General features: G+C 37.1%; 1 protein-coding gene across 3 annotated transcripts in view; it reads left to right on the top strand.

Moving 5' to 3' along the window:
- The window catches only part of smap1 (small ArfGAP 1), a 96117-nt gene that overhangs the window by 23797 nt on the left and 55094 nt on the right, over positions 1 to 17226 (top strand). For all 3 annotated transcript variants that reach the window (XM_088610514.1, XM_088610516.1, XM_088610515.1), the window contains exons 2-3: positions 13813 to 13946; positions 15171 to 15256. In XM_088610514.1, the coding sequence (XP_088466640.1) occupies positions 13813 to 13946; positions 15171 to 15256 (220 nt within the window). The remainder of the gene's footprint in view (positions 1 to 13812; positions 13947 to 15170; positions 15257 to 17226) is intronic.

Below are 17226 nucleotides of genomic sequence, written 5' to 3' on the forward strand. Positions count from 1 at the left end.
CATGGCTCTCGACAATCTTAACAACTTTCGCCCCATCTCCAACTTACCCTTTCTCTCTAAAATTCTAGAACGTGCTGTCACACTTCAGTTACATAACCACCTCATGACAAACAACCTTTTCGAACCCCTCCAATCTGGCTTCCGTCAACTTCACAGCACAGAAACCGCCCTAGTCAAAGTCACCAACGATCTCCTAATAGCTTCTGATTCTGGTTCTCTTTCCATACTCATCCTTCTTGATCTCAGTGCTGCCTTTGACACTGTTGACCATAACATCTTGCTTTCTCGTCTCGAGACTGTGTTTGGAGTCTCTGACACTGCCCTCAAATGGTTTAAGTCTTACCTCACTGATCGCTGTCACTTTGTCTCTCTCAATGGGTACAGGTCTGAAATTGGTCTTGTCAAGTCTGGTGTCCCTCAGGGCTCAATACTGGGCCCCTTGCTCTTCAGCATTTACATGTTCCCACTTGGTCAGCTTTTAAGATCACATGGCCTCAGCTTTCATTTTTACGCTGACGATACTCAAATATACATCCATACCAAACCCGACACTGATGTGGCTGTCTCTATTCTATCTAATTGCATCTCTGACATAAAAATTTGGATGACTCAAAACTTCCTTCATCTTAACTGTGACAAGACTGAAGTCATGCTTATTGGTACCCCCCATCAACTTCGCAAAGCCAGTCCTGTAACCCTGTCTGTAGATGGCTCTGTACTTGAGCTCCAATCAAAATTGAAAAACCTTGGGGTTATATTCGATTCTGGCTTAACATTCGACCCACATGTACAGCATACTGTCAAAACATCTTTTTTTCACCTTAGAAATATCGCAAGACTACGCCCTATGCTATCATTAACTGTGGCTGAAAAGCTGATCAACATATTTGTATTCTCTCGAATTGACTACTGCAATGCTCTGCTCCCTGGGGTATCTAAATCTACTCTGAACAAGCTGCAGTATGTCCAAAATTCAGCAGCCAGAATCCTGACCAGATCTAGTGCAAGTGTTCACATTACTCCTATCCTGGAGTCCTTGCACTGGCTTCCGGTCAAATTCCGCGTAGACTTTAAAATCCTCATGCTCACCTACAAGGCTTTACATGGCTTGGCACCTCAATACCTGTCTGAACTTTTATCGCCCTACTCCCCACCTCGCAACCTCCGCTCTTCAAATTCTGCCCTCCTTACTGTCCCCCAAGCCCGTCTACATTGTATGGGCGACAGGGCCTTCTCCTGCTATGCCCCCAAGCTCTGGAACTCCTTGCCCAAGGATATTAGAGAGTCACCTTCTCTAAACTCCTTCAAATCCAGACTCAAAACCCTCCTTTTCAGAAAAGCCTTTACTTAACTGGTTCCATTCTTCACCCCTCTGCTCTTCTTAATACCATCTTCCACGGTCTCCTCTATTGTTATTGTTGTATTGCTGTAATTATAATTGTGTCCTGTCTTGTGAAATTTTTCTTATTTATTGTTGTAGTCTTCTTATTTATTGTTATTGTCATCCTGTAAAGCGCTTTGAGAAGCCACCTTTAAAGGCGCTATATAAAATAAAGTTTATTATTATTATTATTATTTCCTGCTCTGTGTCTTTCCAGTTTTTATCTCAGAGGTATTTTGATAGCACCTTGTTGCCCAAAGTTGGCCTTTACTTTAAGATGCACCACCCTGCAGATGAAACCCACAGGAACAACTGTTCTATTTTAAAATCATCATCAATACAATTAAATACAAGTGGAGATTAATTAACATTTGTGATTTGGAAAGTAATTGGTTGCATCAGAACTGATTTTCAGTTGCTATTACTAAGGGGTGTGTACGTTAATCCAGCCCATTTCTTTGTTTGAACACTGTTTTTGTGGTTTGAGGTTTTGTTTTACAATGTGTAAGTAAAGGTACAATTTAGGCTCTGATACTTTAGAAAAGTGTGTAGACTTTCTATAGGCATTGTAGAGAAACTTGGTTTGTGTACAGTGCTTTACAAACAGATTAGTTTTATTTTATGACATTTATAAAAACATTTGGTGACTCACCTTGCTATAGACTTGCTACACCGTTCAGCACATTACATGTGAGCAAAATAATTAGTCTATAGCCGGAAAAATAATGACTTACCTATATATTTAATGAAATAGCTGACACAAATATAATTCATCATTCTCTATAGTTGCCATGCTGTGCATGTTGAATGTGAGCTATATACAGTTTTTCTTTCAGTACTGGTTCATCTTTGCCAGTTTACAATCAAGCTTCAGCATGAAGTGAACGTGATTTTTTTCTAAAATATGCTAAAGTATGTCTGATAGAGTTGGTTCTGCACAAACCATGCCGGCAGGGAACTAATGGAGCAGAACGCAAACTTACTATGAGCACTCGGTGGGACCTGTGAAATTTCAGTCAGCTCACATTAATTAAATAGAAATATACTGTGAGATTTTTTTCTTAGAAAATAATGAAATCTCACACAGATTGGCAGGAGGCTGACATGTCAATGGTCTGATTGTTGAGAATGCTGGCCAAAAAGATGCACCTATTTATTTTCCATTTTCACCCACATAGATTCGAAACCCTTGTACCCTTTGGCGTCACTTTTGTCTTTCAGGTTGTTAAAGATATATAATCCCACACCATCCTTTCTGTTTCTTTGTAAAAAAAAAAAAGGTTTACTCATTCATTTTATTCATCCATGTTGTTTCCTCCTGCCATGTTTTAGTTCTTCCAATATTGTCACAGTTCCTTGTTCATACACTACTCTCAAGTTCCAGTGTTTTACTTGTTATGACATGACATTCAAGCATTTTAAGAATTAACCTGACATGTTACTTAAATTTGTTTTTAGTGTTGCCCTGGGTTTTCCTGATCCCACCAGATTTGCCCTTTTATGTAAATTGTAATTCATTTGCCATTAAGCTCCCACGAAAGATGTACCGTTAGTCCAGATCTCTGCAGCTGGACTTTTAAATGCCAAAATGTATTCTTACAACACCCCCATCTCATGCCAGCTCCACTGTCTTTCTGCGACAGACTGACACCTCTGAACTCATCTATTGTTTCCTACATATAATTCAGCAGTTGGCTCAGCTGACCTATTCTCTTTGCCCAGCTCTTGGACCACTGTTTCAAAACTCATTCTTTTAGGTCTACAGATCCCAGGTTTTGATGTACTCTACCTAGAGACATTAGAGGCTTCACCATAGTACACATTTTTAAAATATGATTCATCAGTCAGGCCTCTGCTCAGGCTTGTATTTAAAAATGCACTATAGCATGTTTCATTTAACTGTTTGTGGCCAGATCCCATTATCTAGCACTAGCTTCTTGAATGTGGATCATACTGTGTGTCTTGATGCCTTACATTATTACCTATCTGGTTGTTATGTAGTGGTTCAGGTGGGTGTAGTGATTCACACCTGAAGAAGGCTCCAGAAACATTGTGTTTTCTCTCTTCTCTTATCAGAATCGAATAAACCTATTACTTGATTGTTATGTATACTTTGAATTCCTTAGGCAGTGCTATAGAGAGTTATATATCGGCTCTTTCTTAATGCTGTTTAATACAGTACTAATATGACTATTACGTTGTGTGTCAGGATTTGTAACTATGTACTCAAACCAAAAGAAATGTTAGCAGCTTTCTGTTAAGATGTTGTTTCAGTTCTTTATTGACAGTGTTTTTCAGTCTATTGCTGAAACTGTGTTATAAAAGAAGGGTAAACTTGTAAACAGTGTTACTTCTTAAGTGATGATCGTGATGAGCACGAGCACTTAATTTCCCCTCCCATCTGGCACTGGAGATATCTGGCTCCAGTCATGACTAGGAAAGCTGTACTGGGTAGTCAGATTTCAAGCTTTCCAGCTTTATTATCAATTTCAAGCTTTATTGTCCACTAGGGGAAATTTGTTTTAGGCACAGTCAAACACAACAAAATGACAATACACATTATAAAAAAGGGAAGAGAATACAGCAGTGTTACAGAAGAAAGAAACAAGAGACAAGGCAGTTACTTTGCATTGTTTAAGAGTGGGATTGCAGTGGGGATGAAAGATTTCCTGATCTGTTGGTTTTTCACCTTACAAAGGTCCTTGGTTGGTCCAGATGTTGATAGACCAGATTAAACAATGTGTGTATTGCATCGTTTACTCCCCTCTTTTCCCTGTAAGCAAACCGCAGGGGGTCGATCTTTGTGATGTGTTGCTTCACTATTCTCTCAAGAGTTTTCATTGGGAGAGATGTGAGGGCAACCGACCTGTAGCTTTTAAGGCCACTAGGCTTGGCAGTTTTAGGAACAGGAATAATGATAGATTTCTTCCACAGAGAGGGAATGATCTATGCGTTTAAGGACATCTGGAAGAGAAAACTAAAAATACGTCAATTTCTTTAAAAAGACTGGCTATTACAGAAATATTATAAAGCTTCATCTGTAACAAGGTTCTTGGTTGCTAAGTCTCCAGACAAACTTGATAATTAATATTGTATCTTAAACGTCATCACTATACTATAGCATTTGCACTGGAATAGAGTATTTTTTTTATTCTTCTGGATGAAAGATGACATCAGTAAAGTAATGTTGATTAATTTAATATATATATATTTGACATGATTGCCATGAGCTTCAGAGTATTGCCCTCAGACTCTACCCTTTTACCACCATGGGCGGCTCACACTGGAATCTCCAATGCAAAGGGAAGAATGGACCTTTTCTCATTATTTCCAAATAAATTATTGGCTTTCGCTTGATTTTGTTAAATATGAATAATAAATCAGTCGGCCACCTTTGATCCAGGTAGCACTGAGAGACCATGGAAGCCACAATTCAACTAATCTGTGTTTTGGCATGTGGTTCTATAGTGCAGTGAAACAGTTGAGAAATGTTAATTTCCTGCCCCTAGTAGAATAGAATTAAATTGGAGCAACTGATATGATGTACTGGCTGCTTCTAAGAACAGCTGCTGCTTCCTGGATTTCAGTTTTACTACAATCAGAGCTAGGTATGCACTCCAAAATGCATTAAATGACTCATCATTATTCTGTTGATTATTTGTTAGGTTAATGTGGGGGAATTGTTTTTAAAAAATAGTGCCAAAGATTTACTTCAACACTCAAACCGATCAAATGTTTTGAGACCTTTGACAGCTTCACATAGAAGCCCTTAGTTGGGTGGCTGCCGATCTTTAGTGGGTAAAGCATATTAATTTAACTAGGTTAAAGTATCGCAGTGACAGGAAGTTATTTTCCCAAAGTACTAAAAAAGAAGGTTAAAAATGACTCTGTAATGCAGAGGTTATTTAACAGAATATTAACGGAATTCCCCACACAGGGCTGTGTTTTTTAGTTCGGCCTGCTTGGCCTTGTGAAAGTCAGTATGTTTGGTGCATATCTGTATATTTTCTGTACTGTTGGTCATTTTTTATATTACAGTTGTTCTTTAATGACCACCTCTGTGTTTCTTTTTTGGAAAGTCTACTGAATCTGAATAGCAATGAATACCAAAAGCTAAAATAAAAGTTTAATTTCTAATTGATTTACTACATGATTTACAAGCACACTATGCTGAATAATCCTCACTGGAAAGGTCTTTTAATATGTAGGTCTTATAGGAATAAATCTTTAAAATGCCTCAGAGAAAGGAGACATGTAATTTCTTTACCTCTTTTCAGTTCATAATAACATTATGGTAATTCTATCCCTGTAGGTTAGGAAAATTTGATTACACAAAGCTTGTTTTTATACTACACTTCTACAAATCTTACTGATTTTAAGAACTTATGTCTCCTAGAGGAAAATGCACAAAACTCCAATTAGTTTACCCTTTATTTTAATACATTTCCAAATACTCCTGCCTCTTGTTTTGCTGCAGTACTGTAAGAGGAGAAAGATTTAACAAGTGGAAGACAGCATTTGTTTATGTTTTTTAATTTTAGGAGATGTAACATTTCTAACACTTTAATAAGGTGTGCTTCTATGCCTGTCAAATGAGAGACAGGTGTTATGGACAATGTAGAACACAAAAAAGTAATTAGCCAATTACTCACAATAGCCAGTTATGGCTTGACTACAAAATTAGTTGATGCCTGACTTAAATTAAATGCCAGAGGAAAAGCTTTAAATGATGTATTTTATATTGCCCCCGCTATGTCTTGGAAGTGGGTGTTTTGATCTCTGGTTTTCCAACTGGTTTATAGGTACAGTACAATTACCATCATGTAATTGAAAGCGATACTCTTGATCCTGTGCTGCATAGTTGTAATAAGAACATCTCTTACATTCTTAGTACACACTGAAATCATCATATTAGACTTCTTTTCTTATGTGTTCCCATGGCAACAAGCCAATGGTATAATTTCACTCTGGGGAGGAGTTGTTGTAATTGCATTTTGTAATTTGTATTTCTAGGGAAAGAACCATTAAGGCCCTGTATTTACTGTAGGCTTGCACCTTTCAGGGTCAGATGTGCTTGAAAGTTTCTATACATTTTGTATATTATTTTATATATATTATTTTCAACAGTGAATTTGCAGCCTTCTGAGATACTGTCACTGTTTGTTTAGCTTTACCAGGCATTTAGTACTATGTACTATGCTATATTTAATGTATAATTTGTTTATGAAAAGTCTCAGTTGTAATTAGACTACAACTATGGTTCTTATTTTCCCTGTGTGCTGGATTAATTTCATACTCTTACTGTAGAATGTTTGTCCACAGGAAAATCTGGCCCTGTATATAAGATAAGATCACCTTATTAGCCATATACAATTTCTTGTATTAGGAATTTGTCTTTTTTCACATACCCCAACTTGCTCTCCATGAGACACACAGACAGGGAGAGAAGCTTGGGGTCAGAGCGCAGGGTCAGCCATCTATATGGTGCACCTGGAGCAGCTGGGGTTTAGGGCCTTCCTCAAGGGCCCAACAGAGTTAGGATTCCTCTGCTGGCCGTGGGATACGATCCGGCAACCAGCCACAGGAGCAGATCCTTAGCCACAGAGCCACCACACCGCCCCTATTAAATAAATAAATAATTGCAGTACTTACATTTAAGCCTGAGAACGTAATTGGGTTCCATAGATCAGAAGCAACACTGCCACATAACTAAGGGACCACACAGATTGGAACTAGACCTTCTTAGTGTATGTACTAGTGTAGTCTTAAATACACGAGACTGAAACAGCAGATTTTGATTTGGAATACGCTGTTTATGTGGTAATATTTGGTTAATAATGATAGCTGTAAAAAGTGGCACCATTTCAAAAAGAAGGAAGGTTTTCTTTCCAGTTTTCAAATTTTTTCTTCCATTATTTACAATGGTTTCACTTTAGAACAGTTCTCACTCTCTGGCTTCTGATTTCTTAGTGGCTTTCCTTTGTAGTCGAGAGAATTCTCTTACTGTACTTAAAAGCACCTTCATCAGTCCCAACCACAGCCATAGCCTGATCCTGTATCAATCAGATCCTGGTTTGCATATTTTAAAGAAAGTGCTGGTGCTCTTCAGCCGTTGTTACTCACAGTTCTGGTTGTTGCTGAATCAAGTCTTTGAGCCAAAGACAACAGGCATCTGGGCCTCCGTCATCTCTGGGCTTTCCTGATGGAAATGAGCTGTCGTGTTTTCAGCCTGTGTTTCTAATACAAGCAGACCGGTCTTGCAGGAGTTTAGAAGATGACAGCAGCAGAGATGATGAGTAGACTCTGAAGTGGCCATCCAGGTTGTTTGTTTATGTGGAGAAGTGTTGAGGAGAAGCTTAGTGACAGTAGTTGTCGTATCATAACAGTACATTACCCTCTTACCAACATTAGTTAAGAACTTAAATGTATGATGTAAAGTTTCCTATAGCATATTAGCTCTTTTTGTTTTTTAAAATGTAGAGTATGACAGTTATTTCCTTTGTATGGTCTATTACAAATAATAGAGGGAGGGGGTGAATGAGGTACTCGCTTGTAGACCGTGGTATAGATGAGGTGCTTACTTAATATCTGATTGATGTCTCTTTCGCTTTTAAAGAATTCACAAAATATATAATGTATAATCCTTATATGCATTAAGAACCTGTATCGTTACTCTTATACAAAGTGTAATTGTAAAAGTAAATTCTGAGCAGTAGTAGATAAGCAATTTGCATAATCAGTAAAAAAAAAAGTGTTTTAAATGAGAAAGAACTTCACAGTCTATGTTGCTGGAAGCTTGTATAAGAATAGATGGTCAGGGATATGGGTGATTCTGTTGTTTGACTCCCATTTTTTTTCTTAGCTTTTTCTTCCACAGTGCTTTGTGATACACACAGCAGGCCTTACTGAAACTCTCACACACAGCTACTCCAGCAGGAGTGTGCCTTCCTCAAGAAGACACTGCAGGTTTTCTAAGAACTGAAATTGAAAGAGTGAACTATGTACATAGTACATAGTGAATATGATTCACCTTGTCTGGTGCCTATGAGTTGTAGAGGTGGTAATTATATTTTTGTTTCTTCAAAAACTGTCCTGTTCATAAATAATGTATTTTTACAAAGAGAAAGGAAGGTAGAGTACACTCTTTGCTGATGAAATTTCATTTTGAGCACAAGATTTGAGAAAGCACACAGCACACATATATCTATTACTTTTCATAAGCTTTAGCTCATGCACCAGAATTATATTTTAAATTTTTTCCTCCTACCTCTGAGTATTTTTTTAATTAGAATCACAGAATAGTTTTGTTATACCTGTCTAATTTGGAATAACCTGTTGTGTTTTTCTACAACTTGGCTTATAGCTACAAACCCCATTACTGCACACGGGGGAGAATGAGGAAGTGCAGGCGGACTCCTCCATTCTGCCACCGATTGTCACAGGCAACACATGCCCATACTGGCAGTTCAGCACCAGTCAGAGGAGAGGCAGACCCTCACCAACAGCAGCACCTAGGAAACTGCAGGGATACTGAGAGAGCCCTGGCCAACTAACCCCATCCTGCACAAGGTGGCTTGGGGAATCCAGTCACAACTGGCTAGTGACATGACCCAGGCTCGAACCCACGTTCCTAGAACTCATCCTTTATTAGAGTGAGTACTATTACCCATTGAGTCACCTCCAGAGGTGACACCATTCGATCTGTAAGGGACCCATGCCCATGTCCTTGGCCTTACTACCAACTCACTCTAAACAGCTGAGTCAAGGGATCACCCAGCCTTCAAGCCATCTCTTGCCAAGGGCAGTCCAGTAGCCCCCTTATGTTTATTATTGCAAGTTAAGCTGCAGCAGGGCCAGTACCCCCCACCTGTCAGTGCAGGGGCGGCTCCTGGACCAGCTCACTGGCCAGGCACCTGCAGACTTGCAGAGACCTGCTGGTCCTCTCAAGCTTGTCAGGAGGTGAATGAGTCCAATGGTTGAGAATGTCAAGAGAGCACAACCACAGCTCTCAAAACTGGGATGATCCCTGGCAGATGATGTTAAATGTGGACATGTGCAACCTATTACATGACTTAGGTCAACAAAATAAATATGGTGAAGCACTAATAAAGGCAAATATAATTTAGTGAAGTATAGTTAAAATAATTGTTTAAGTCAAGGGTGTTATGTAAAAATTGTATAGTGATCTTGTTTACAATATTGTGTGCAGTTCTGGTAACCACATTATATAAAACTGTTGCTCTGAAATCAGTCTAGCACAGATAACCAGCTACATTCTGGGCTTAAAGAAGTGTACTACAATGATAGTAAAGTCACTAAGCCTGTTATTCTAGGACATTCCTTTAAGCCCAGTATTCAAAATCCTTAAAGACATTGATGAAGTCAACCCAGTGCAGTAACACATGAACCACAGTTCAGGAAAACTACCTAGAAGTGCACTGAAGTGCAGGATTGTGGGAGTGTAGAGCGAGGTACGCAGTCATGTTGCTGAAGCTGATGCCTTGTTTTTAAGTACCAAGCGGCCCAAATGTTTGTAACCTTCCTAATATTCTTAGGCATTGTATCCCTTAGGCCTAATTATGGACAATTTGCCATTCAGCTTTAAATGTGTGTACAATGAAAGTACTTGATGATTCTTAACATGCTGTTGGAAATCAACTATGAGAAGACATAAATATCTGTACTGTGCACCGCTTACATTGGCATTTCATTTATCATACAGTATTGTTCATAAATGTGCTACTATAGAAGCTTCCAATTACATTTCTTATAGTGAATACATAATACATACCAGAGCTGTTCTGAAATAGTTCTAATAATTATGCCACACACATGCATGCAGAACTGGAAGTGATTTGAAGATGATTACAGTCAGCACCCAAGACTTTGAGACTTTTGCTTTGTATTTATTTTTGTAGACGTGCAAAAATCCTAAAAAAGCATATTCTGATTTGTTTCTTTTAAGTATAGATATAGGAATTATTATACAAACAAATACTCCAGCACATGTGTTGTATAGTTGAATGGTCTGAGTGAGAACAAGGTTACTTTTAATTTTGCCAAATTCTTTCTCGTTATAGCAGGGTGACATTGAGAAAGTAATATGGGCTTTCTTTCAAGAAGAGGGAAGAACTGCTATTGCTGTTCCAGCTGGCCCTGTACCAGGCAGCGGAAAAACTTTGGTTCAGATCTTGTGGAATACTTTGGAAAGCCTATCTAATTTTTTATATAATATGAAGCAAAAACATGAATTGGTATTATAGCTTATATAGGTGACTTACAGAATCATTCACACCTTGATCAAAATGGACAGTGTACTAATGGACATTTAGCCTTTACAGTCATTAAACAGATGAGCGCCTTTCAGAATAGATTGATACCAAGTGAAACAACACATGCAACAAAAGCTTGAGAAACAAATTGAACTGTTACGAATTATTGTAAATCAGTTATTTGTCAGAAGTGGCTGTTATTTCATTTACATTATTTACATGGAATAAGTATAGAAAATCTTATTGTGCATGTACAGTAGCATTAAAATAGCCATCTTATACACTTCAGGCTAGTGTGAGGCTCTATGCTCAATTGGTACTATGGTTATCACTTATTTTAAAGGTAAAGCATGTATAATAGGTACAGTATAACCTTCAGAGAGTTTTGTGATTAATATTGTGCAAGCTGTTTCAGCAGTATTCCTTTTATAACCAATATGGAGAATCAATACCCACAGTAGGTCATATGTTTGAATCAAACTGATGATTTATGAATGACCTTAGACAGTGCTGGTGTTTTGGGAGTTGAAAATACAAGGTGACATTGCCTTTAAATCCACACTAACACACTAGACCATCATCCAGCATGTACAGTGTTGTGCGAAAGATAGTACACCACTTATTTTATAAATAATGACAAAGTAAAATTTATGTGTGTTATTTGTCATGGGAAGTTAGATTTATCTGCTGTTAAGACTTGGTGATGACTAGGTAAAGATCAGATATGCCCTAATATGAAAACCATATTGTTGTTGAACTTCTCCTCTGTCCAAAGTGACTCATTTGGTGAGATCACAAAGGGTTGTATTTTTGTCTTGTCTCTTCTGAGGGTGGGGGTGGGAAATTTCCCTTGGCTGTATTCAGTTCATTATACACGTACCACAAAGAAGTGTAAGTCTGGGCAGAGACTTACTTAGCTGAGCCCTGTTGTTCACTCACGTTTTTCTGGTGTAATTCATAAATAATTAATTCTTAGAGTGCAGACTATAGTCATTATATACAGTACAATGCATATTTGTGGATTGTGTTTGGATTAATGGAGTGTAACAGACAAAGGGACAAAGGGATCTGTACTTGGACAACTTTTCTTTGTAATTTATTTTGGTGATCAGAGATTCTTGCTTACTTGGTAAATTACCCACATTCATTGGTAATAACAAAAGAGAAGGATTATCAAACACTGTAGAGGATTTTCTAAAAGAATTAGAAATGATTTAAGACTTGGTAAACACCTGACGTTAACCAAGTCTCAAATCATTTCTAAGATGGCAGATGACATTTAATGTAGCCCAGGGCAGAGTGTTAATCCAGATAGAAGAAATATAAATTGTTGATATACATTAGATATAAGCTAAGTAACACTGAGTTTAAAGAAGCTGTCTATGAAAAGTGTTGTTTGAAGTGTGTTATGCTGCCACATCATTTACAACATTTTAGTCCCCACATTACAACCTAGGATTAGAGTTTCTGTGCTAAAAAAGCTGTGTGCTGGAATTAGTGGTTTTTAAAGTATTGTAGAAGACGGCATTTGTCCACTTGTTTTCCTGCAGTTAATTTTAGTGCAGCCAGAGTAAAGAAAAGATTGCATGCAGATTAAATATATCTGTCTTGTTAGTAAACTGAACAACTTTATGTCTCACGACTAAAATAGATTGTAGTATCTTGAAGAATCTTATTGTGTATTGGAGCTGTGATGTCTAGCCTGGCATGTCGAGCTGCTGAGTGATGAAGTGAAGCGATGATGGCTGATGCCTGTGGATGAGAGCTGTCACAACCGTGCGCTTTGGACAGCAGTGACAGGAAGTGAAATTGCATTTAGAAACCTTGAACACTGTGACAAAGTCAGGAGACAGCATATTAAAGACGTTTGTTTTAATTAGCAGCTACAATAGTTCTTTTGCAAGCTAGTCCTGCTTTTTTACTTATATTTTATTATTGTTGATGTGCTGCCATTTTGGATATTTTATGTCAAAAAGCCATCCATTGTTCAGCAGGTGAAGCAAGATAAATTGGAATAGTAAAACCTTTATAACAGCTGTTATTGTTGTTGCTGCCTGGCTTTTACTGAGTTATTATTCACATACTCTACCCAAAGCAGTATTCCATGATGAAAGCAATGTCACTTCATTTTTGGTCTATGATTCATAAATTGCAATGCATACCGTTCAATTGTTTTCCTAGTGCTTTAAAATTTTAAAAATCTTGTTACGTATATGTCATGCTCAGACTAGAGGTAGCACTTGATGTCAGACTATCTGGCACTTGATATGAATAATGTACAATGTAAAAAAAATGAAGTGACCAATATTTTATGCTAATAGCCTTTTTTTTCACTGTGCATTCTTCCGTTAAAATAGTAATATAGATAAATGTGTATTTAGAAAATGAGCATTTGGTTCATTTGCTTGAAATGGCTGAGAGGATTAACTTTCTTCCTTCTTCTGAATAGAGATGATTATGGAAAAGCTCCAGATGGTTTTTTAGTTGAGTTATGGATATATTGTCACTGTAGCATAGCTCTTCATTTTTTTCTGTTCAGAATCAAAGGTGATTTTACATCTTTAATTTTAAATCTGGCATCAGAAAAACATTTTTAGAATTAAGTCTGTCCCAAAATGGCTGACAATTGTAGATAAAATAGGCAGCCAAAGTGCTGCAAAAATCCATTTTCCTACAACTTGGATGATTTATAACCTGTCAGTTTCTGCAGCCCTAGATGTCAGTTACTGAACATGTAATTGTCAGTTCTGTTTCCGAATCCCTCTTGCTTTCGTCAGGTATATTGACTAAATGTTTAGCTTCTTTTGCAGGATACTGCTCGTCCTGACAGTCTAGGGAGAAAGTTTCAGAAATTGGAAAAGTTTTGTGCTGTAAAACTGTTGGAACATGAAACTTTCCTGTGGTGAGCTACAGTAACCTCAGAGAGACTTATAGTAGTGGCATTGTCATACTTATTACTGCGCCCTACATGAACTTTGAATATTTACAAAAACAGGACTTGTAGTAATCCTGTGTCTTTCCCAGAAAGGTTGACAGGTTAAAAGGTATGGCAGTGCAGACAAGTAAAGGTTATAATCTTATATATATTTATTTATTGTTTATTATTAATATATATTTATTCTAAGAAATTCTAATTGGCTGTTGATTTTCACCATCCAGGTCCACGATGGGCTTCCTGGAACCTGGGTGTGTTTATCTGTATCCGATGTGCTGGGATTCACCGTAACCTTGGAGTCCACATATCCCGAGTGAAGTCGGTGAACCTGGACCAGTGGACACCAGAACAAATCCAGGTAGAAAGCTCTCTTTTGCAATCCATGAAAGTGGTTGTTTCATTAGCAGTGTTGCAGGAGGCGTTGTTAGTTGTTGTTGCTAGAAAGGAATATGCTATTAAACCCTTGTAATATACTGTATACCTTCTTCAATCTCTCTGTCAGGGCTTTGTTCAGTTTCACACAATTTTTAACAACTGTGGTGACTTTTAACTTTTAGTTATAGAACAGTTATTTAAAGGTTGTCTTGAATATCGTGCCCTCCAAAAGCATTTTAGCAGCAACGTCAAAACTGTACTTTTTGCATTAAAGAGAATAAAACATATTAGATGATAAGTACAGTAGGTTTTATTTGTATAAATTTAGAGATATGCTTGATTAATCTAAGATTTCCCACTTTTTTTTCTTTTTTTAACTCCTAATGAAAGTTTTGTTTGCATTAGCAGTGCGTTAGCAGGTTTGGAAACATCTTCTGCAGGAGACACAATAGACAAAATGTTTCCCTCAGCTTCAGAATTTAATCTTTTGCTCCCATTGTTTGTTACATCATAATAAACACAAGCGTGCCATTTTTACAAGTGCTGCCTCTTAACTCAGGTGAGAAGAGAAGAAGTGAAAAGTCAGTGGATTCCCTGTACCATTTCACCCAGCGAGAAGGAAGTGAAACGGGAACTAGAATTCAGAGATGCTTGAAAGTTTCAGACATGAGAGCCAAACAATTATACAGGGTTTATCTGAATCATTGCCAACATGCATGAAGAGGCCTTACAGCTACCTTGTACTTCATAGCAGTAAATTTTCAAAAATCCATTTCAGCTTCCAGTCCTTAATCACACAGTTGCAAGGGACTGCCTTTTAATTGTATGCAGAATAATTCCAAAAATCAACTTTTTAATGTAAATGAGTTTTAAGTCTATTTAATGCTGCTGTATGACGAATCATATTCTCTTCTTTGATTCTGAATTTTTCTATATCTTAGTAACTAACATATCACTTTTTTTATTTGTCTGCTCAGTATTTCCAGTTCACCAAATGAATAGCTTTAGAGCACCCTTTTATGAAAACTGCTTTGAATAAATCCCTTTTTTGGTGTCTTAGTGATAGTAGTTCAATTTTAATTGCTAAAATAACCTTCAACTCCTCTCTCAGGTAACAGTACTTTAGAGTTTCAAGAATGTCATTATATTGCATTCAGACACAGTACTCTGCTAACGTCTGTAAATTGTCTTTGTATCTGTTCCTCAGAGTGTGCAGGAAATGGGCAACACTAAGGCCAGAAAACTGTATGAAGCCAATCTTCCAGAAAACTTCAGAAGACCTCAGACGGACCAGTATCCTCTTTATTTGCACTAACTAACTGTAGTATATGGAAAGCCAGACTGCTGTTTGTTTATAGTTTGTCTTTGTTTTGTATCCTAACAAAGCCATTTCATTTTGTTGTTTTCTTGTTTAAATTTTGTGCATGTACAGTATAGGATGTAGAATGATGTTTTATGGAAATATGAACTACAGTATGCCCTGTAGTTAAAAGGAATCCTCATGGGCTGCTGCTGGGGCTTTGAGAAAAGAGAGGGAAAAAAGAGGGATACAGTCACCTGTCTTGAAGACTAAGGTACCATACAGCTATCCAGACATGCTAGCCTGTGTGTGGGGTAGGTACTGACATTTGTTTCTGTGCACAAAGGAGTGTAATAAGACACCAGCCATTTAATCAAAAGGGGCTGTGTTAATTTGCTTCTTTTAATCTACACGATTGTGCAAAATGAGTGCACTCAGCAAAGCAAGTATTTGATAACAGCCCCCTTTTTTCCAAAGTTTAAAAAGATTTATTTTCCACTGTGAAAACATTGTGAATACATTTTACAAACCACCATAATTATAAATTAATCCAGATATGCACAACTTTAACAACAAATCATTTGACAGTTTTTAACTATATGTGGAGAATCCCAAGCTCAAGATGATTGGCAAGAGTCACAGTTGACTTAAGACCAATGAAGTGCTCTGGATGGTCCTCATCAATAGGGATTTTAGACACCAAACAGAACATAAAAATAATTTCATACCAATTCAGGAACTTGTATGAAAAATTCAGTACACCTAAACTTACAAATACCATATTTCTTGTAAATGTATTGAATTGTTAAGATATTTTAAAATACATTATTAACTTATGTTTTACCCCTAAATTTCATTATTATTCTTGAGTCATAAAGTCATACTCGGCTAAGTTTCTCTATTTAGAAATTGATTGGATCATAAGACAGTGAAAAAACATTTTGGTTACAAGTTTGGTACATATGGAATCAGTTCTTTTGTTCTTAAGACTAAAGGGTCAGTGATTTGTGTGCAGCAAAAATACAAGCATTGAAAAGTAGGAAAAACTACCTGAGAAACTATTTTTACAGGCACATAGCAATGCTTCCTTTTCCAGAACATACAAGCAACAGAAAACAACTTCTGTAATACAATTCTAAACTTTGGCATTTTTCATTGAGAAATGTACAGTACAGTTGAAGAAACTGAATACATCAGAACCTAGTGTTGCAAACTGTTTGTTACCTGAAGGATGTGCTGACAGTGAGTACTGGACTGTTTGAACCAGGTGCTGAAGTATGTATGGTCAACACTCACCTGCTCTTCGATGATGAATTAATGTCAGTGGGAAAAAAGTAATAGTTGTTTTTCTTCTTGAATATTATAGGTAAGTTTAATAGGTTTTCCCCTTGTATTATTCTAATTGAAGCTGTCTGATAATTCATCTGATACCGTACTCTGTTTCCCTGTGCTTTTGCGGCCTGTAATTGAATTTGTCCAAGAAGATGCCTTTATCTCACTTATATTGTTTAGTATGGTTACGTGAATCAGTTGATTTATATGCTTAACACTCTAATAACAGGGTTTGTAGAAAATCAAACTCTCTTTTTCTGGACACTAAAGGTGTTTCACAGTATACTTCTGATTAAAGTTTTCTGAAATAGCTCTAAATAGTTTGACAGGAAAATCTACATCTCTAATCGGAGTTTCTTTCTTTTTCTTGATGATTTGATTCAATAACCAAATATGTTTGGTGATTTGGTTAACTTGGGGATTAGAGTGTATCACAGTCTAGAGTGACGGATGAGGTAGAAAATAAATGTGTCCTTGTGCCAAAATTGTTTTAAAGATGCAAAAGTCATTGTATATACTGTACTATAGTGTTATTATAGTGACTATTTTTTATATTAATATGTTTTGTCTTATCTGCATTCTCTTCTTTCAAAAGATGTAAGAGTTACAGCTTTGTTCTGGATAGCTGTAG

This window comes from Lepisosteus platostomus, chromosome 17 (assembly GCF_059453375.1).
Source record: "Lepisosteus platostomus isolate fLepPlt1 chromosome 17, fLepPlt1.hap1, whole genome shotgun sequence".
Classification (NCBI taxonomy): Eukaryota; Metazoa; Chordata; class Actinopteri; order Semionotiformes; family Lepisosteidae; genus Lepisosteus; species Lepisosteus platostomus.